The 22,277-nt window shown below is 40.7% G+C and overlaps 1 protein-coding gene across 1 annotated transcript in view; it reads right to left on the minus strand.

Moving 5' to 3' along the window:
• LOC306978542 (glutamate receptor ionotropic, delta-1-like) overlaps positions 1 to 22,277 on the minus strand; it is a 712,475-nt gene that overhangs the window by 32,499 nt on the left and 657,699 nt on the right. Inside the window, exons 13-15 of the mRNA XM_079577146.1 lie at positions 21,132 to 21,327; positions 18,380 to 18,546; positions 5,554 to 5,803 (exon numbers count right to left, since the gene is read on the minus strand). Of these exons, the coding sequence (XP_079433272.1) occupies positions 5,554 to 5,803; positions 18,380 to 18,546; positions 21,132 to 21,327 (613 nt within the window). The remainder of the gene's footprint in view (positions 1 to 5,553; positions 5,804 to 18,379; positions 18,547 to 21,131; positions 21,328 to 22,277) is intronic.

Genomic DNA, 22,277 nt, shown 5'->3' on the forward strand with positions numbered 1-22,277 from the left:
GAGGAGAAGAAACGAAGGCGTCAATGGTGAGTTGTGCTTTGGTGTCGCTGTTGTTGTGAGTAAAATGGCGATAACCTATAGCCACACATATAATGTAATAAATGATGAGGGTGGTGACCTGTAGCCGCTGCTGCGGTTGGGGAGGTGTGATGCGTAATAGCGCAGAGCGCGCTTGGAGAGCCTTTGGCACCGCTGGACGTTCAGTTCCTCCACAGGTGTGGCGGGGCTGAAGACCTGGGACTGCTTTACTTATTGCATGTGGGGCTCATTTTGCCAGTTTGTGATTTATTTCTTTGCGTTTGTGTTTTGGAATCGTCATCGCAAAACACTACGTAAAATAAAGTCGTTTCTGAATTGGGTTAAATGTAATGGACATACCCTCAATGGGAGCTTGGGGGCGCTGTTTTAGTAAACGTCTTATATGGTCGTAATTAAGGGATAAGACAAACGACCACTTGTGTCGTATGGATTTGGAGGACTTGTTGTTAAATATGGTTACGTGAAGTGTTCCACTACAAAGTATAATTACACAAAATTAAACAATGTGGATTTTCTATGCGGATAAAAGGGGAACTATATTGTAAGGCGTAATAATACCAGGAGTAGTTCGAAATCCGCGCAGTAAAGTGAAGATTACTGCGCAGTAAAGTAAAGTGAAGATTACTGCGTGGATTTCGAACTACTCCTGGTATTATTACGCCTTACAATACAGTTCCCCCTTTTATCCGCTTATAAAATCCACATTGTTTAATTGTGTGTAATTATACTTTGTAGTGGAACACTTCACGTAACCATATTTAAATAGGAAAAACGTGGAAGAGCTTGGTAGCTTCTATCTTGACCTGTTTTGGAGCTATAGAGGAGAGAGGGAGAGGCTAAATGCTAACGCCGTCTGCGCTGTGTTTACTTGACTGAAGATCAGACAGGTCCTAAAGAACTCGTCAAAGCTAAGGTAAGAACATATCTCGGTATGTAAAAACGGTGGCCTATTCCTTTAACTGGTGGCACTGTTGTTTTAAAGAGAGTTGCACATATGACCAGAGATCAGTTTTTTTTTTTAATACCAGTCAGCCCATTTTATTTCAGGTTTCAAAAAACATTGAGATTAGTTACATTCATTGTGTCTATAACACTCAAGGTTCAGTTTGTCAGACACGAGGATTAAAGATGTTGCAATCTTTGATTGTTGATTGTACCATTCAAGTGTACAAATAAACATTGAGAAAGATTATGCTCTGCTTCAGTCTATTTTCATTTGCCCTGTACAAGAAATATAATCTTAAAGTACTAGTTTTAGGATTAATTAGCTAAATTTAAGGAATAAATAAATCTTTAAAATGATTAAATGTACTACTTTTTAGATTATTTGCCTTGATTTGTTCCTTATAATAAGTGTTTTAAGCTTATTTTAAGATTCAATTGTCCTGATTTGTTGCCTAGAATAAGTGTTTAAGGCTTATTTTAAGATTTAATTGTCTTCATTTGTTGCCTAGAATAAGTGTTTAGGGCTTATTTTAAGATTTAATTGTCTTCATTTGTTGCTTAGAATAAGTGTAAAATACTTATTTTTAGCTTTATTTAGATCTAGATATTATTCTTATTTCAAGAAATCTTAGTAAGAAAAATTCACTTACTGCACTGGCAGATAATTTCACTTGTTTCTAGTAAATTTTCAATAAAAACAAGTGTATTTATCTAGTATTAAGGAAGTGGGATTTTGCAGTGAAGTCCATGCGTTTCTATCACTTTCGGTCCTAGAGATACTGTATCGGGCTTTTTTCGGTATCAGATCGGCCGATATATCGGTCGACCTCTCGTCTGCACGTGCTCCCTGTGTATATTCCTCCCGTCTTTAGCCGCCGCTGTCTCCCACAAAGGAAATGCCCATATTTGGATTACAATGTGTGAATGAATAAGTGTGGGAAAGAGCGGGGAGTCACTTCTTCTTCTGCTTTCACCACCATTTACAGTTTTGGAAAGAAATGTCCAAAAGGAAAAACGTCCGACTGTTTTCCCCTGATCGTTATTTGGAAGTGTTAAATTCACAAACCACATCCCGTCCTTTCATCTCACCCACATCAAGCGCATCGTCACATCCACTTTAAATTACAGATCACATCAAAGCTCAAATTAAGTCGCTGCAGCCGAGAATTATATTGCGGTAACTATGGTAACTGTCAGATTTTAGTGTCTTTTGTTTTTTTTTTGGTTACAAATCTCTGTCGTTGCTGGAACAATAGGCATGAAACAACGTCTGTGAATCTTAAAAAGGAGCTTAAAAGGATTAGAAAAGAGTGATGTTGGTCAGAAGAAAGAACTTAATCTGCAGGATAATATATGGTGTAAACTGATAAACGTGTCCAGATCGTGATCATCTTCGGCAGGGGTAGGCAACCTCTGGCCCGGGGGCCAAATCCGGCCCTCCAGCACAGAACCTCTGGCCCCCAAGATGATTTTGAGAAATATTATTGTGCAAATAAGAGATCAAATACCTGCTAAAGTAAGTCTTAAAATGTGAGAAATAGTGTCAGTGTTTTAAAAATGTCCCGCTTAGTCATTTATAATGTTAACCTCTTACCACCCGCCTCAACCAAAATGCATTCTGTCCTCTTTGGAAATTATATAAGTCTGTGTAACACCTCATTTGAAAGCTAAGACCCATAAAACTGATCTTTTTCCTCGCGGTGTTGCTGTGTTGTGTCACCATTTTTTTGTTGTTGTCTTTTTTGGTCACATTTTTGTTTTTGTACATTTTTTTGTTGAATTTTTGTCACTTTTTGGTTGAATTTTTGTCACATTTTTGTTTAATTTTTGTCACATTTTTGTTTAATTTTTGTCACATTTTTGTTTAATTTTTGTCACATTTTTGTTGAATTTTTGTCACATTTTGGTTGTTTTTTGTCACATTTTTGTTTAATTTTTGTCACATTTTTGTTGAATTTTTTGTCATTTTTTGTTTAATTTTTGTTACTTTTTGGTTGTTTTTTGTCACATTTTTGTTTAATTTTTGTCACAATTTTGTTGAATTTTTGTCATTTTTTGTTGAATTTTTGTCACTTTTTGGTTGAGTTTTTGTCACGTTTTGGTTGAATTTTTGTCACTTTTTTGTTGCGTTTACATCCTTGTTTTTTTTTTGGTTACATTTTTGTTTTTGTAAATTATTTTGTTGAATTTTTGTCACTTTTTGTTGAATTTTGTCATTTTTTTGTTGAATTTTTGTCACATTTTTGTTTAATTTTTGTCACAATTTTGTTGAATTTTTGTCATTTTTTGTTGAATTTTTGTCACTTTTTGGTTGAGTTTTTGTCACGTTTTGGTTGAATTTTTGTCACTTTTTTGTTGCGTTTACATCCTTGTTTTTTTTTTGGTCACATTTTTGTTTTTGTAAATTATTTTGTTGAATTTTTGTCACTTTTTGTTGAATTTTGTCATTTTTTTGTTAAATTTTTGTCACATTTTTGTTGAATTTTTGTCACATTTTTGTTGCGTTTACATCCTTGTTTTCTTCTCATTTTTTGTGGCTGTTTTGGTGCTTTTTTCCCCAAGCAGCTTTTTGATTGGGGTAAAGCCAAACTGGAGAAAATGTGCTCGGTTCAGGTGAGAGTTAAGAGGCTAAACAGTGATTCTCAACCTGTGGGTCGGGGCCCAAAGGTGGGTCACAGAACCATTTTCAGTGGGTCATGAGTTATGGGGAACTTTAATTCAATTCATTTTCCATCTGAAACTGCAACTTTTCATGCCCAAAAGTTTATATTTGTGAGTATTTCACATTGTAGTGACCCAGGTGCTGTATTAGAGGCCTACATGGCACCTTTACTTTCCATCACAGTGGTCTCTACAGCGCTCCAGGTCAATTGTGTTGGAGGTTTTCTGTTGAGAGAAAACCTACAGTGAAGCAGTGAATCATAATTTCAGTCTTAAAGGGAAATCTACTATAAAATACACTATTTTACACGATATATGACAAATGACAGTTTTATTTGTGTCCTGGGCTCGTCATCCGAGGGTAATGGTGGATCCCAAAGCCACTTGGGAACCACTGAGGTAAAACATTGGCATTTGGAGAAAATAGTTCTTTACTTTAAGCTACAGTGTTGAGGTTCGGCCTTTGGGTGTTTTGGGAATGATGAAAATCGGCCTCCACGACACAATCTTGCCTCTCCCTGATCTTTCTTACTTTCTTGTCTTGGATCCTTCAGCCGATTTACCCCCGACTCTACCTCAAGGCTGTTGCAGTTTATTTAGAAAGAAATCACTAAAAAGCAATATTAGTAAGTGTTAAGAGGTGCTCCAGGCATGTCGTATTGGGAGGAGGCCTCGTGAAAGACCCAGACATGCTGGAGGGACTGTGTCTCCGAGCTGGCCTGGTGTCGCCTCGGGGCCCCCCCAAAACAGCTGGAGGAGGTGTGTGTGGATCAGGGAGTCTGGGCATCTCTGCTGAGACTGCTGCCTCCGCGACCCGGCCCCGGATGAAGCGGAAGAAAATGGGTGGATGGAAAATGACAATGTTGTGCTCAAAATCCTCTTTGCTTGTCTTATCAAAATAACATCGTGGGGTCATTCACTCCTCGTATGTGATTCAGACGCACGGTGTGAGTTGATGATTCATTTAGCTTATTCAAAATCGTGTCTAACTCTAGTTTTGGGGTAGAATCCACGGGACTTAAAGGAATAGGCCACCGTTTTTAGATACTGAGAAATGTTCTTGCCTTAGCTTTGACGAGTTCTTTAGGACCTGTCTGATCTTCCCCCGTGCCTTCAGTCACGTAAACACAGCGCAGACGGCGTTAGTATTTAGCCTCTCCCTCTCTCCTCTATAGCTCCAAAACAGGTCAAGATAGAAGCTACCAAGCTCTTCCACGTTTTCCCTATTTAAATATGGTTACGTGAAGTGTTCCACTACAAAGTATAATTACACAAAATTAAACAATGTGGATTTTCTAAGCGGATAAAAGGGGGAACTATATTGTAAGTATAGTATGGTCTAATCCTGTGTTTTATTGTGACATGTGTTCTGTCCTTGTGATTTTGCTTTACTTCCCTCGTTACCTGCCTGCCCCGCCCTGATGTGTTTCACCTGTGCCCTGTTTCCTCTTGTATTTATACCCCTGTGTTTCCCTTGTCCTTTGTTGCATCATTGACAATGATGTTTAGTTATTTGGATTTTGTTATTTTGGTTTTCGTACATTAAACATCACCAGTTTTGTTGCAGTCCAGCATTTTGGGTTTTATTTTCTTCACATCACCACAAACCATGACAAAGTCACTTCTTGGGCGGCATTGTTATGATTTGAAGTTATGCACAGAGTCAATTGTGAGTTTCGGCCCTTGGCGTTTTGGAAATTAAGAAAATCGGCCCTCCATGACACAAACTTGCCCACCCCTGGCTTAGAGGCTACAATTTTGATGGTTTCGGACGCAGCCTTCGTTTTGCAGCTTTCTTCCTGTAATGATTTTTGAAGCTTTTTAAGATACACAACTTTCTGCCTTTTTAGCGAGTCCTCCGTCCCCTCTGTACCCGTAAACCCGGTTCACCTGGACGGAGAGCCTCACCTCTTTGGGCGAGTCGGCGCGGCAGTTGTAGCTCCTCCACCAGGCCTCCAGGGCGGCGACGATGCAGGCGAGCAGCAGCCCGGCCGCCAGGATGCAGAAGACGCCGGTGAAGCTGTGCAGTTTGAGGGAGCGGCCCACGGGGGGCGCTCCCGAGTGGGCGCCCGACAGGGACAGGGCGCAGCGGCCGGAGCGGGGCCACCACTTCTGCTTCAGGACGTCCAGGTCGCCGCGCTCCTGCAGCTCCAGGATCCTGCAGAAGAAGAAGAAGAAGACGCTGGGATTAAATGTGTATTATGGGAAAGACTCCGCCATGTTGGAGTGGAAAAACAAACACGGTAAAGAGAGAGTTTGGTCTGTTTTTTTACTCTGACGTTAAAGCTAAGATAGAAAAGCAGCTCAATAAGTCTCTGCCGTCTTACTGTATTCTCCTCCTCTCGCTCACTTCCCCACAATGCCTTGCCCCGGCGCTGCTCCTCCCACAGGCGCCTTCACTTCCTGGTTCATTAATCCCTCTTTTGTCTCATCGCAGATTAATTCCTCCGCCTCAAACATTAAAGCGAATGTGACACCGCGGCGGCTCCGGGCGCTCGGGAGGAAACGTTTGAAAAGCCATTGTTTCCGAAACGCAGCCTGGACGACGGCGGGTTCTGACCGACCTTCAATTTATGGTCAGTGACAAAGCAAATCCACTACAGTACTGCGCTTAAGAAGTTTTTGAGGATCTGAACTGCACTTGAGTAGGATTTGTGTTGAGAAGATAAATATGACTCCACACCATTTCTATAAAGGCTCCAAAGTCAAAAGTCCATTTCTCCATGTGTTTGGTTCATGTTTAAAGCCTAATGATTCACACCCCAGAACAATAGGTGGCGCTGTGCAGATGCCTCACAACCAGGAAGAAGGTTTGTCCCCGTCGTGTTGCCGTGTTGGCCATATTTTCATGTTTTTGAAGTTCCTAACACTCCGGGTCAAGTATAAAAACATCCTTTTTTAAAACAAAATCTTACCGCTCTCCTCTTCCTGCCATTTCAGTCGTGCCCATTAGGTGTCACTGTTGTGTTTGTGTTGTGTATGTACGTGCATGTGAGGCGACGTTGCTATGCGACAGCCAAAAGCCCTCGACCAGACGACTCGCTATCAGTGAAAAAATACTTCAAATGTTTCCAAGTTGCACAAATAATCTTATTTATTGTAAGACGAAGCTCTAAGTGGCCTGATGTGCTGAAATGATTGTTTTTTCTTTTTGGATTTGCAAAAATAAAAAAAAGGTTGTAGCAGGAAAAGAAACGACCAGTGATGCCAGTAACGACTTACTCTAATCCAGGGGTGTCCAAACTTTTTTCATGGGGGGCCACATATTGGAGCGTACACGGGGTAAAGGGCCATGGGTCGGTGGTTAGTTCCACGAAACCTTCGAGGAGCAGAGGTTTAAATTGTGCCTCATGCCTTTATTTATGCTTAAAACCTTAATGCCAGCTCTGTATTACAATAAAATGCTAGTTTTTAGGTTAGAATTGTGTAGAATTATTACATATTAAATAAAAAGGACCATCTCTGATGATGTGAACCGATTCAGCAAGCAGCCCGAGGGCCACCAAAAATTGGTCTGAGGGCCACATTTGCTCTAATCTGATACTTTTTTTCAGTAATGAGTAATCTGACCCCCCCCTGGAGCCGCCACCTTAACGTGGTGGAGGGTTTGAGCACCTGAATGACCCTGGAGCTCCGTGCCCCTGTACCTGTAAGGTCTCCCAGGGCAACAGGTCCTATAGGTGACGGGTCAGACAAAGAGCGGGTCAGAAGCCTCTTATGAGAGACCAACAGGACTGAGAACCATGAGGCCGTCCTTCTGCGGACCCACCACCTGCAGGGGGCGCCATAAGGGGCTGGTGCAGTGTGATTTGGGCAGCTCCAACAACTGCCCCCACGATCCGGCAACGGACAAGTGGAAGAAGATGGAAAAGGGCACATACTTAAAATGCACTTCACTCCAAGTATTGGCAAAACCAGTGATGTCAGCAGCTGATTAATGTAACTGACAAAGTAACTTGTAGTCGGACTTAGTTACTTTTATAATCATAATAATACATTTAATTTAAAAGCGCCTTTCAGAACACCCAAGGACACTGTACAATGGACACATTAAAAAGATTAAAAACAAGAGCAACAGAATAAAACAGACGATTGAGAAGGTGAGCGCTTGACTGGGTGGTGTAGGACTGTCTGAACAGGTGAGTTTTGAGTTTGGATTTGAAGAGTGGCAGAGAGTCTATGGTCCGGAGGTCAGAGGGGAGGGGGTTCCAGAGCGGCTGAAGGCTCTGTGCCCCATGGTGACGAGTTTGGCTGGTGGGACGGAGATTTTGAGAGTGGGGGAGGTCAGATATGTACGGAGGGGCCAGGTTATGAAGTGAGGAGTATTTCGAAGTTGATTCTTATGGGGAGCCAGTGGAGTTGTTGCAGGACGGGGGTGATGTGATGAGAGGTGGGGGGTCCGTGTGACGATACGAGCTGCAGAGTTTTAAATCAAGTAATCAGTAAAGTAAGTTAGTAATCAGGATTTTTTTTTAGTAATCCACTGATAACGACCCACACAACTGGTCTAAGTAGTAGTAGTAGTAGTAGTAGTAGTAGTAGTAGTAGTAGTAGTTTATTCGGTCAGTTCATTCCTTTAAACGTAAATACATTTCCAATTCTTTGTGTACAACACGACCGAAAGGGTTTAGGCTGAAGTGAAAACTTATAACACCTAACCCAGTTTACAGACTTCCACCAGAGAAAAACAAAACATTAATAATGAACAATATCAAGTGTTAAACAGAAGAGAAATAAGCATGTATCTGAAGTTAGTAACATAAATTTCAATATTCCAACAAATATGTACATACATTTGTTTTAAGTTAATTTAGTTGAAACTAAATCATGTCATCATTATTATTTTTTATTTATTTTTTTCTTACTTTATTCATCATAAGCTTATATATTCTTGAATTTTAGTAGCTTTAAACAACTTTTTGAAAGTTTTGACTGATCCTCAAGGTCGTTCCACAGATTAACTCCTCTTACAGAAATACATCGACTCTTTTTATTCTTTTTAGCTGTTGCTTTTTTGAAAATAGCAGTTCCTCGGAGGTTATACTGACTTTTCCTGTGTTCAAAAAGTGTTTGTGCCGAGGGAGATTGAACCGTCCAGAGTCTTTGGTGAAGTCAGTTCAAGACAAATGTGATTTTCTTTAAATGTACGGTACGGTTTTTATCTATTGGTTTTTCTTTAATTTCAAGACCATTTCCACAGCAGATTCTCACTGAAGACACAAATGGAATTATGTTTGATACAGAAAAGGTGAAATATATTCTCAGAAATCGCTTTGATTTCTGCTTTGCTCTGTGGACATTTCCTCAATGAGCTTCTCGATGAAACGGCTCAGACTTTACAGGAATCCCACGTACGTATTGACAGTTTAACGTCAGAGTAGATTTGTTTCCAGGTGAAAGCGCTCGTGAAAGAGTCTTTAAGCTGAAGTGAGCGTTTCCTGCAGCGAGTCTGGGATCCCAGCGGTGATGAAGTCCAGCTCAGTCCGTTCCCGGAGCCATTCCTCACTGACCTTCAGCGCCTTTTCTCCGTGCAGTCGCTTCGATTAAAAACGGTAAATTAAGCCGCGTTTTTTACGACGGGAAACCCTGATTATTTTTGCGGCTTTAATGAAGTCCATAAGTCAAATAAACGAGTTTGTTGAGAAGAAAAACAAGGGAAAAGGTCAGAGCCGGCGTTTGCTCGGCTCAAACGGACGCTTTAGTTCGGATCTGCTTTATCCAACAGGGTTTTTCTCATTTATTTCAATTATAGCTTATTCTTAAAGGGGAGGTTTATTTAGGTTTGCAGATTATTTTACCCGAGATGTTTATATCTTTAACAAATCCATTTCAAGGATATTTCTCTCCGGGGTGAGATGTTCAGAAGTCTTTATATTTTCTGCAACAAAATCTAAATAATGGACGGAGCCAAGTCTAAATGTGCGGATTTCTCCTCTCCTCTGTGTGTCCCTGTTCCAGAGCGTGGTGTCCTGCACTGGTCCTCCTCCTGCGCAGCTCGCTCCGCGCCACAACAGTCTTTCACCAAGTGCGTAGCAGATGAATATAATCTGTTTTATTCTCCAGTGAACGAACATTAACCGGAACAATAGAGGGATAGAGGGATGTGTGGCTTAGCTGGGAGTCTTGCCCGGATACCTCCTCCCTTTTTTGCTTCCTGTAGCTCCTCTTGTAAATTTCTTTTATTATCATAGTAAGCGTCAAATTTTCATTTTTATTTCATTTGTTGTGGTCCTTGCTGTCCAATGGGAGCCTCAATCGTCACACACGACTATCTGTTTACAAAATATAGTTCACTTGCAAAAGTACAGTCTGAACACGAACTGCACCAAACGGAAAAAAAAAGTTTGCTTCTGAGCAAAGGACTTTTCTGGTCTGAACACACCCTTAGATTTTTTTTTTTTACAGGTTTTACTACTTCATAAACTAAATAATATCCATTATTTATATTTTGCTGTTGAAGAGAAAGGCAGTTTGGGTCATTTTTATGCATAAAATGTCAATCTTAATATAAAAACACACGTCTTTCCTCTTATTTACATCAGTAATCTAAAGCAAAACGCTGTAATTGACGCCTCTACGTCTCTTTCTCACCTGCAGCGTCTGGCCTTGAGAAAAGTCAAATCAAAGAGCATTATTTAGAAACTGTGGAGCGGTGGGACATGTCACCGAGCGATCTCTTTTCCCTGAAGGGGGGATTCAGAGCTGGTCCGAGGGAGTTCTCAAGCGTGTGCAGAGCCTGAGGAGCGTGTGCAGAGCGTGTTCCAGACCGAGCACTTTGTTCACTCGCTCTAATGATGATGATACCAGAGCCACGCGCAGAGCCGGCCTCTGGGCTCCGGCTGCAGACACTTCACACGCCGCCCCAACATCGCCGGGACGTCTTAAACACAATGGAACAACATTTGCTTTTACCAGTGTTTTCAGATCAAAATGAGGCTCTTTCTCGGTCAAAATGGCCGCTATTGTCGATATAAGGCGGAATCTGAATAGTGGAAACAGACACGTTTAAATGGAAGTGTTTTGTTTACAACTACTCACAAAGATTAGTTCAGAGGGATTTTTGATCTCGTTTAGTAATTTGTAATTTGTCCGTCATTAGCAGAAGTGTTCAGTAACAAAGTAAATGCATTAGTTTGAGGATCTGTTCTTGTATGTATGATTTTAAAGGGGGGGGTATTATGCAAAATCGACTTTTTCAAGCTTCACATTGGAAAAATGACCATCTTAAAGGAGATAAATGACTTAAAATTGCTTGAATTAAAGATCTTCTCTGTTGAATTCGAGCCTAATTTGAAGTAATCCAAGATACAAATGTTAGCGCTAATGGAGCAAATCAGACAATATTGTTTTTCACTTGAAATGACACAACATCATCTGAATTAAGGCGAGACACTGCAGGTGAATAGGGAAAAATAAATAAATTTACAGATATCAATTTGAAACTGTTGCTGTCGATCACTGGCATAAATGTGAGAAAAAAATACATGGCAAGTTTTCTGTTATTTTATCTTTTCATATAAGAACGAGGTGTTTTATGCCTAAAAATGCCCCAAATTTCCCATCTTTTCGGCGACAAAGTCTGAATAATGGATAGAGCTACATTCAAATTTATGGTTTCATTTTATTGATGAATGAGTTACCAAGACTTCTTCAGAAGGGATTTGGGATTTCTTGTTTAGTTTTAAAAGAATCTGTTTTTTAGTGGAAAATTTTGCAAAAATGTAATTTTCGCCTTATTTTTTGACATTTAAAACTCAATAAATGGGGCTTAAGGGATTAAATAATAAAAAAATCCCTCTGAAAAAATCTTCCAAATATTGTTCAGTCCAAGGCTGGAAAATGTGAAGTCTTTAGGTCCGACTGACGTGGACATAGTGTCGCCACAATGACAGAAAAATGTGTTTTGAGAAAAAGGCCCTTGAAATTGTGTTCTCCCATATAAGTCTATGGGGGAACATTGAATCAGCGCAATATTTAAACATGTTTTTGTGAAGATTAGGCATATTTTCTGTTTCCGGGTGAAAGCTTGTATGTTCAGAGACCAATTTGGCCCAAAACCTGAACGCTGAAAAAAAAAACAGTTTTGCCTGCAGTGTCTCCCCTTAAGAGAATAACGACTACTAAAGGTTTTATCTCGTCTAAGAACAGACCAAATCTAATCAAACCTTAGATTTAATCTGTTCATTCATGTAGATTTATGTGATTTCTTCCTTAAAACGAGAGTGCACTTCTTTCAAATGCCAGTGTTGAACATAATACATGACCTCATTGGGTGTATTGACAGTATTTCTACCTTTTTTCTCCCATTTAACTCTAATAATGTTAAAAGTCCATCCATGCCTTCATTAGCTCGAGGATAGACGACTGTAATGCCCTCTACACTGGACTTAACCATCACTCCTCAATCGACTCAATTTTTTATCAAAATTTGGTCATTTTTTGTCACATTTTTTGGTCATTTTTTGTCACATTTTTGCCACTTTTTCATCAATTTTTCGTCACTTTTTTGCCAATGTTTTCTCACTTTTTTGTCACATTTCTATCATTGTTTTCGTCTCAGTTTTGTTGACTGAATCGACTTCAACTGGTCCAAAACGCAGCAGCTCGTCTCCTCTCCAACACCTCCAGACGCTCACACATCAGCCCAGTCCTCCGCTCTCTCCACTGGCTCCCGGTGGCGTTTAGGCTGGACTTTAAGGTCCTGATGTTTGTGTTCAAGGCCATCAATGGTCTGGCCCCGGCCGACCTCGCCGAATTAGCAACGGTCTACGAACCAGCCAGAACTCTGCGCTCCTCTGAACACACCTCCCTCGTCACTCCCAAGGCCAAAAAGCTGTGGAACGCACTTCCGGTCCAGCTTCGAAACATCACTGTGAGTGCTTTTAAATCACAGTTGAAGACACATCTTTTCAAAAAAGCCTTCGATTCATAGCCACCGACTCGACTGCTGTTTTTATGTGTTTTTGTATTTATTGTTGTCTACTGTGATTCTTGTTTTTATCCTGGAAAGCGCTCTGGGCACCTTCTGGTTGTTGTTGGGCGCTATACAAATAAAATTTGATTGATTGATTGAAAAGTACTCTCTGATTTGTGTAATAATGTTTCTCAAAATCATCTTGAGGGCCTGACGTTGCCTACCCCTGACCTAAACATTTCTTCTTCTGAAACACAAGCCTCCATCCTGCTATTGTTCTGACTAATGTTGGTTCTCTGGAGAATAAAACAGATTATATTGTTCTGCTTCGCTCTTCCCTGCTGTGTTTTCATATTCCCTCCTGGCTCAGCTGTTCTTCAGGTGTCTGTTCTTCAGGTGTCCCTCAGGTGAAGATGTTTGTCCTTCAGACTCTGCTGCTTTGACAAATCGTCTTCTCTCTCCACGTCTTTGTAAAAAAGGCTCTTCACTCCTCGATCTCCGCGGCTTTAACTCCAGGTTTGAACGTTCCTCCCCCCCCTACAGACTGTCAGAATTCCCTTTTGTTTATGACTGTCTCTCATTAGCATCGTTTGTTTTGCTGACTTATGTGTTAGCTTTCGTCTAACTCCTTGTTTACTTCCCAGAGCGTCTGGCGTCTCCCGGGGCCAATACCGAACCGCCGTCGTACTCGCTCCCTCTCCCTCCGCGAAGAATCCTCTGCAAAAACTGTAAACAAAACCCATCGACGTGTTTCAAAACCTCCGCCTTGTTTCTGCCAAATTAATCCCAGCGCGAGGCCACATTATCAGAGTAAAGCTCGTTATTAAAACAAGAATTAGAACAACTTTCTCACTCGCTCCACATCGATTTTTCCGCAGCGAAACGGAAGCCCCGAGGCGCCTCCAAAACACACAAAAAAAGGTGAAATTATTGTAGGCAGAAGTTTGTGGTCCTGGAGCTGTGGACGTGACGCGGGAGCCGGGGAGGAGAGGCTTCCAGGAGAGGCTTGAGAAACGAAAGGAAGGTTTGAGATAGATATTTAAGATAGATCGATAAGGACTTTCCCCCCGTTAGCATTGCGTTAGCCGCATCACTCCATTCCTTCGCTGCTGCACGCTCTGAGCTCTGATGCACCGATCGACCTCACATCTGGATTCACACAGCTGGGCCTCCACAGAGATGAACTATAAGAACTCGAAGAACTATATTCAAAATCACCAATAACGCAGCTCCACCACCACTGAAGAACTTTGTCAGACTTTGTTCTGAGCAAAATACAAGAGCCACTCGATCCACTGCAATTAAAAACTGATCGTCGGCCTTTGCAAGATGAGCCTCCTCGTTTCGCTCCATTAAACAACGAACTTCCAGACCGTCTGAAACTGTCTGTGGATTTTAATAGTTTTACTCGAAATGTGAAAATGTACATTTTAGATCATCAGTCGTGTCAGCTTTAATGAATGTACTGTAAACTATAGAGATTGTGTAGTTTTTTTTGTGTACACTTTTAGGAAAAGCAAAGAACGTATTTTATGCAGTGATTTTATTGTAGATTGGATTTATAGATTGTAATTGTAATGCTTTATGTCCACACCTGTCCAGGGACTGCAGATGGAAAACATCTGCTGAGCTAAATCTGGTACAAACCATCTCCTCTTGTAAAGACTAATGGTTCTGTGCATTGTCCCTGTTTCAATAAATAATGATAATAATAATGAAGGTGAGCCTGTGCTGCTTGAGTAAAGAGTCGTTTGGGGCTTAGTTTAGGATGATTATGTTTGGAAATGTTTTGGATAAAGACGTTTTCTCAAAACCACTGATTAAAACACAATTAAATCAAGAGCAAATATATAAATATATATGGGCTATTTGCACAAAAGAAATGAACAATTTGCATATAAGCTTATTGTAAATTATGTAAATGGGAATGTAGACTATTTTGAATTATATTTCATATGATTATTATGGGCTAAAAAGTAAGTAATAGTTTAATAACTCTTATTTCATTGTGTCAGTTTAGGCTTTAGTTTAGTTCTATGCAACTTAAAAGTTATTTACAGTAAATTGGGTAAAAAACGAATCCAAATAAAATTGCAATATTAAATATTAAAACTACTGGTATTTGGCTGTGACTTTGACTCAACAATTCATTTCACAGCTCTCACTTTGCGGAAAAAATATCGGGATATATATCGTATATCGATATTGAACCTGAATATATCGGGATGTGACTTTTGGTCCATATCGCCCAGACTGTTTCAAATGTGTCTTTTGCCTTTGTTCGTGACAACAAAGTGAGTTCAAATGACAGAAGAACATTATTCCTTCATCTGAAGAGGCGACAGTTTTCAGCTGCATAATTGCATGAGGGTTTTCTAATCATCAATAACCCTTTAACACGTCGAGCTGACACACTGTACCATTAGATGTGGAGGTTTTCCATTAAAAATCACCCGTTTTCCAGCTAGAACAGGCATTCACCACATTAACAATGTCTAGACTGTATTTTTGATTCATTTAATGTTTTCCTCATGAATGCTTTTGCTTTTCTTTATAAAATAAGGGCAACACTTTACATTGCGGGCCGGTAAGTCCGTGGTACTTACAGTGGTAAGTACTAGCATTTACAGTGGTAATTCTAGGTTCTTATTGTGGTACTAAAAGTGGTAACTACTAGCAATTAGGGTTAGGGTTAGGAAGACACAGAGTTACCCCTGTATCTCTCGTTACTAAGAGATACAGTGGTAACTCTTAGTAATGAAGGTTGTACTTCTATTTACTTTGGTACTTTCAGTGATAGCTTCTAGTAGTTACAGTGATACATCTATGGTACTTATTGGTAATTCAAGGATACTACAGCAGCAATTCATAGGTAGTAAATGTAGTACTTCTACAAACAGGAGTAATTTCTAGGATTGTGTGACTATAAAGCAACATTAAACAGCATTAGTGAAAACAAGAAGTACAACCTTCATTACTAAGAGTTACCACTGTTTCTAGAAGTACATACCTGGTAATTCTCACAGTAGTATCTTTTAAGTACCACAAGAAGTACCTAGAATTACCACTGTAAGTACCACCATAAGCACCACTGTAAGTACCACAATAAGTACCTAGAAGAACCACTATTATTACTAGTATTTACCACTGTAAGTACCACAATAAGTACCTAGAAGAACCACTATTATTACTAGTATTTACCACTGTAAGTACCACAATAAGTACCTAGTATAAGTACCACTATTATTTACCACTGTAAGTACCACCAAAAGCACCACTGTAAGTACCACAATAAGTACCTAGAATTTCCATTGTAAGTACCACCATTAGCACCACTGTAAGTACCACAAGAAGTACCTATAAGTACTACTATTTTTACTAGTATTTACCACTGTAAGGACCACCATAAGTACCTAGAATTTCCACTGTAAGTACCACAATAAGTACCTAGAAGAACCACTATTATTACTAGTATTTACCACTGTAAGTACCACAATAAGTACCTAGAAGAACCACTATTATTACTAGTATTTACCACTGTAAGTACCACAATAAGTACCTAGAAGAACCACTATTTTTACTAGTATTTACCACTGTAAGTACCACCATAAGTACCACCGTAAGTACCACAATAGGTTTCTAGAATGACCTCTGTAAGTACCAAGGACTTACCGGCCCGTAATGTAAAGTGTTACCAAAATGGGGACAGTTTAAGTGACCCCAAACTTTTGAGCGGTGGTGTGTGTGTCTGAGCTGCTGCGCCCCTATCCTCCGGTGGCCCCCTTAGGTCCTCGGGCCAGAACCTCCTCACTGTCCCAGAGACCTGCTTTAAAACCAGAGGAGACTCTGAACTGTGGAATGGGCACAAAACAAGCAGCAGGACAGTCCTTCAGTTCCTACAGGACCAGTGACTTGGCTCACAGTTTACAACAGATTAAACTGAGACTAATTTTACTAATGTGGAATTCAATATTTAAAAAAACAGCCACAGTTCTTTTCTGAGCAGCTTGTGTTTGTAGAAAGCAGCCGCACATATGCTGCTACACGGGCACTGGGTGGTGATTTAAACCTTCCTCATCCCAAAACTAATCCTCTGAGTCCACATGGCTCAGTCAGAACACGCAGAGAAGTAAATAAATACACATTTAGAAACACGCCTTCAGGAGAACTGCTGCAGATGACCATGTGACACTTTAACGCATGCTGTGCAAATGTATTTTATATTGTAAAGTATGTAATTGTCGTCTTTTGAAGGACCCAGGGCAGCTAATGGGGATCCTAATAAAACAAACAATAAAACAATCAAACAATGACCTTCCTCTGTTTGTTTTAAAAGCAGCTGAAGACACCTCAGAAGAGCGGAGTGGACTACGGCTTATGGTTGTTTTAATTTGTGGTTTTATCTGTGAAAGGTACGATATAAATAAAGTTTCTTCATTCAAACTGTGTCACTGAAGTTCACGTTTTTAGTTCCTTCTTTTACAATTATCTGGAGATTTTTGTTTAAATCTCATGAACTAGTTTACTTTTGTTTTAGTCTCATTTAAACCTGTTATGTGTCGTCCACTCTGATCAGGGGGATATGACTAAAGGGTTGGGAACAGCAAATGTGATGTTGAGTTTGACTCACACAGATCAAGGTCTTGGCTTCAAATGGGGGATTACACTGGCGAACAGGTCAATACGCTTTGAGATTTGGATATAAATAACCTTTAACCCTAAGATGGCAGATAACAGGTAACATAAGGGGCCAGATGTTGTGGTTCATGGCGCAGGCTGTAGAGCAGACGACTGCGCAGACGGGGGCGCTCCTTGTAATCTGCAGTGTCAGACCTGGCGCAAAAAGTGGGCAGGACAGGAGGGGGGACAGACTCACATTGCGATGTTGTGGTGCCGCCCCCTCCCCATGCTTTCCCCAGACCTGCGGAAGGCGGTGGTTTGCGAGGGGGGGTTCTCTTGTACACGCGTAACATGCTGATGCAGCGCAATGTTTAATAAAGATTAAATAAATAAAAGTGTCCCTCCGCTGCTGCAGCCACTCACTGATCAGCGGGCGGGACAGAGAGGCCTCGCGCTGGACACCGTTCGAATGCGCAAAGTTATGAAATGCACAGGATTGAACTGATCAGAAACTGTCATATCGGCTGTGGAGGAGTTACAGAGTTATGCAGCAGTTGCAAGAAAACTGTAGCGTGTTGGAACATTTGCGCTACAGCTGCAGGATTCTTGGAGCGGCTGAATTTGAAAAGAAAAAAAAGTTGCTCTGCTCCCTGTGAAATGTGCTTCTTTCTTTTGGACTGAGCTGTGGCTCCACAAGGAGCATCATCAGGAGGTAAAGACTGACACACGATGGAAATGTCTCCTTAAAACTCAGATCAGACCTGGTGTTGTGGCACTTGAGGCGTGTGTGGTTTATTTATGGAAAACTGTTGTTGTTTTGGTGTTAGGGGTGTGTGTTGATCTACTGTATCAAAGTAAACCCGTGCGTAACCGACGCTCAAACAGATTTTTCAAGGCAATTTCGCTTTTGTTTTCAATTTGGCGTCGATTCTAAGGAAGACGAGGCAGCGTGATGTAAAGAGGAACATAATGTGAAGGTTTCCACAGAAGAGCGGCTCCGAGTGCTGCTTGTAATGAGCCAGCCTCAGTCGCCTCTTTTTCTTAAATAACGCCCTCTCCCTAGCGGCGCAGCCTTGAGCGCAAAACCTGCGCCACATGCAAGATCGCACGTGTTCCACGTTGTGTCTAGAGTTGCGCACGGACTGCACCAGTCACAAGATCTGGCCCTATAACCTTATATCATGATCACTGCCGCCGTACCTCTGGCTGAACAGGTCTCTGTAGGGGCTGCCGTGCTGCAGGGCGATGCCGTAGCCTTTGGAGCTGGCGCTGCCTCCGGACACGGTCACGGAGCAGTCGTCGTCGGTGAGAGCGGCGTATTCCAACACCGCCATGTCCCACAGGAACGCGTACGGCGTCTTCTTCGCCTGAAAACAACAGAGTCATGTGACTGACAGTCGTCTCAACAAGGCGCGTTCATGAGACGTCAACAAATACAAACAGCATTTATAATTGAGTTGGTTCCACTGCAGCAGGAGAAGCTTTGTACATGAACATAAGTCGGTAAGTATTACTTTAAAAGGTGTTCAGACCTTTAAAGGGGCTACTACTACTGCCACTACTGCCACCTCAGGTCATACATGTAACTGCAGGTTCTATATTAAGCTCGTGCATGACGGCACTTCAGACCCAAAGTAACACCTTTCTGAGTGACAGTGCAGGATTTTAGAGGCAGTTGTGGTGAACAGGTCTGAGCTCATTCTACACATTAGGACATGGAGGAACATGTGGTATAATTTTAACATTTTTAAACTCCCTTTAAAGCATCAACATTACTAAGATGGGGGGGGGGGGGGTGGAGGAGAAAAAAAATATGGGAAATGGTTAAGGGAACAAGAGGGAAAAATGGAGAACATTGTGAAAAAGAAAAAAAAAGGCATAATATGGAAAACATTCGGGGGAGGGAAAGAAGTGGAAAAAATGGGGGGCCGGGGGGGAGAAATATTGAAGAATTTTGGGGGAGAAAATTGTGGGAAATAGTCGGGGTCAAGGGGGAAAATTGGGAAAAGTTGGTGCGGGTCGTTTCGTGATCGGAAGGTCATGGGTTTGAATCCCAGCTCCCGCAAATGCACACTGTCGTTGTGTCCTTGGGCAAGACACTTCATTGCTGTAGGAATGAGAGAGTGAGTGGGTGAGTGGGGGGGGTAAAATGTAAAACAGAAAATGGGGCAAAATCTGAAGAAAAAAAAATGGAGGGAAAAGGAAAAAAATGGGGGGAAATTGTAAAAAAAATAAAAATGGGGGGATAAATTGGAAAAACAGGGAGGTTGGTAAAAAAAGGTCGCGAGATACTCATTTTTTATCTATATATATTTTAAAAATACTAATTCTTTTCAATATGTCCCAGCCCTAAAGTCAGGATGAACCTGCTGTAAACACTGAGCTTAAATGCATCACTAGAGCAAGAATAAAACATTGAGAACCTACAAAGTCATGAATACTACGGGGTCCTAAATAAAGCGAAAACCTTCCTGCCGTGTGAGATTTGGCGCCGTTGATGGAGCGGCGCGGCGGCCATCTTGTCTGCGCGGTGATGATTGCGCTCGTAGATCACAGAAGCCCAGGACCAATTAGCATCGCGCTCCCGAGGCGGCCATTACGGCGCATTAGCATCGGCTCCGTCCCTACGCGCTCCCCCTCACAACAATAACAGGCTCATAATGAGACGCCGCCATTTATGCTGAGGCGCCCGTCTGCTCCCGTCTGCTCGCACACCGACTGTACCCGCATCAAAACACAGGCCTGACTAACCCCTTAACTCCCACCTGAACCGAGCACTTTTTCTCCAGTTTGGCTTTACCCCAATCCAAAAGCTTCTGGAAAAAAGCTGTGAAAATAGCAACAAAACTGAGACGAAAACAATGATGGAAATGTGACAAAAAAGTAACAAAAAATTGATGAAAATATGACAAAAAATGTGACAAAATGTGACAAAAAATGACAAAAAAGTAACAAAAAATTGATTAAAAAATAACAAAAATGTGATAAAAATTTGACCAAAAAATAACAAAAAATTTGCAAAAAAAATGACAAAAATTCAACAAAAATGTGACAAAAATTCAACAAAAATGTGACAAAAATTCAACAAAAATGTGACAAAAATTCAACAAAAATGTGACAAAATTCAACAAAAATGTGACAAAAATGTGACAAAAATGTGACAAAAATGTGACACAAATTCAACAAAAATTCAACAAAAATTCAACAAAAATTCAACAAAAATTCAACAAAAATTCAACAAAAATGTGACAAAAATGTGACAAAAATGTGACAAAAATGTGACAAAAATGTGACAAAAATGTGACAAAAATGTGACAAAAATTCAACAAAAATGTGACAAAAATGTGACAAAAATTCAACAAAAATGTGACAAAAATTCAACAAAAATGTGACAAAAATGTGACAAAAATTCAACAAAAATTCAACAAAATTCAACAAAAATGTGACAAAAATTCAACAAAAATGTGACAAAAATTCAACAAAAATGTAACAAAAATTCAACAAAAATTCAACAAAAATTCAACAAAAATGTGACAAAAAAATCAACAAAAATGTGACACAAATTCAACAAAAATGTGACAAAAATTCAACAAAAATGTGACAAAAATTCAACAAAAATGTGACAAAAAAATCAACAAAAATGTGACACAAATTCAACAAAAAATCAACCAAAAAATGATAAAAATTCAACAAAAATGTGACAAAAAAAAAAGTGACAAAAAAAAAACAAAACATAAAAAAGGTGACACAACACAGCAACAACGCGAGGAAAAAGATCAGTTTTGTGGTTCTTAGCTTTCAAATGAGGTGTTACACAGACAGAGGTTAATGAAAGAAAAATCTCCAAAATACAGCAAGTCGAGTCTGGTTGAGTTGATTAGGACAAACCCAACATGGCCGCCTGAGCTGGACATGAGTTGTGTTGTTATCATTACTAGAGGTCAAAGGTTACCTTGCGGATCCCCTCGGACGGGCTGGACACGCTGAAGTCCCGGCCCTCGTTGCGGCTGATGGTCCTCCACAGCTCCGCGAAGGCCGAGTCCTGCTCCAGGGGGTTCGTGCCTTTGTTCCGGAAATAGTCGTAGACGGCCGAGTCTCGCACCGTCCCGTAGTCCAGCTCCATCTGACGGGACAGGTCCTGGAACGTCCTGGGACACGACAGAGACAGGGGGGGTCACCTATACGTCTGTGGGTTCAGCCAAGGCCCAATGCATTATGGTATTTAACAGTGCAAGTAGCCAGTGTCATGTTTTCCATGGAAACTTTTCTGTGTTTGCAATTTTACTGTTTTTCCATCTGAGTAAATTGGGGACTTCTGGTCATCGCTATGGCAACACCATACAGAGTGAGCCTGACTATGACGCCACATACAGATCTGAGCTTCAGCTGTAGAAGAAGAAACGACTGTCATCGAAGAGCGCAATAATAATCTTCCAAATACTTAAAAAAAATGTGACTAAATTACACAAAACCAAAGCTTAAAAAAAAAATCTCTACCTTTTTATCAGTTGATTTTGAAAAGTTGATTTTTGTAGTTTCGGATTCCGAGTAATTCCGAGAACAGCAAAAGTTGTTTTTCATCATTGTCCCCCCCCCCCCCCCCCCAAGATGCAAAGCATTATGGGTCACGTGCAAGTAGAGAATACCACATTCTTGATTGGAATGACTAAATGTACATTTCTGTACTTTCACCTCTTTAGGGGCCGATATCACGCCAAATACTTGAAGGAAGATACTTCTAGACTTTAGTCAAACATCATATTCTTGCTCAAAATCCCCTCATTAGAACAAAACACAATAAACTGCTTTCAAAAACATTTGGTTTAAGGTAGGCAACTTTCTTTATACCCGTAGGTAGAATTGCTTTGCAGTTGAGAGCAGCCATTGCAACAGTCAGACAAAATGCACATAAAACAACACAATGTAAAATCATCTAAAATGATCATTATTTGAATTATTATTATGAGAGAGGTTAGATCATAGCCAGTATAGAACATTTAGTGACTATTCAGCCCTGACACTGCACTGGGAACAAAGCTATTTTCAAACCGCTTCGTTTCCCATGTTGGAACTGAGAACCTTTGTCCAGATGAAGAAA

This window comes from Gobius niger (genome assembly GCF_951799975.1).
Source record: "Gobius niger genome assembly, chromosome: 19".
NCBI classification, from domain to species: domain Eukaryota; kingdom Metazoa; phylum Chordata; class Actinopteri; order Gobiiformes; family Gobiidae; genus Gobius; species Gobius niger.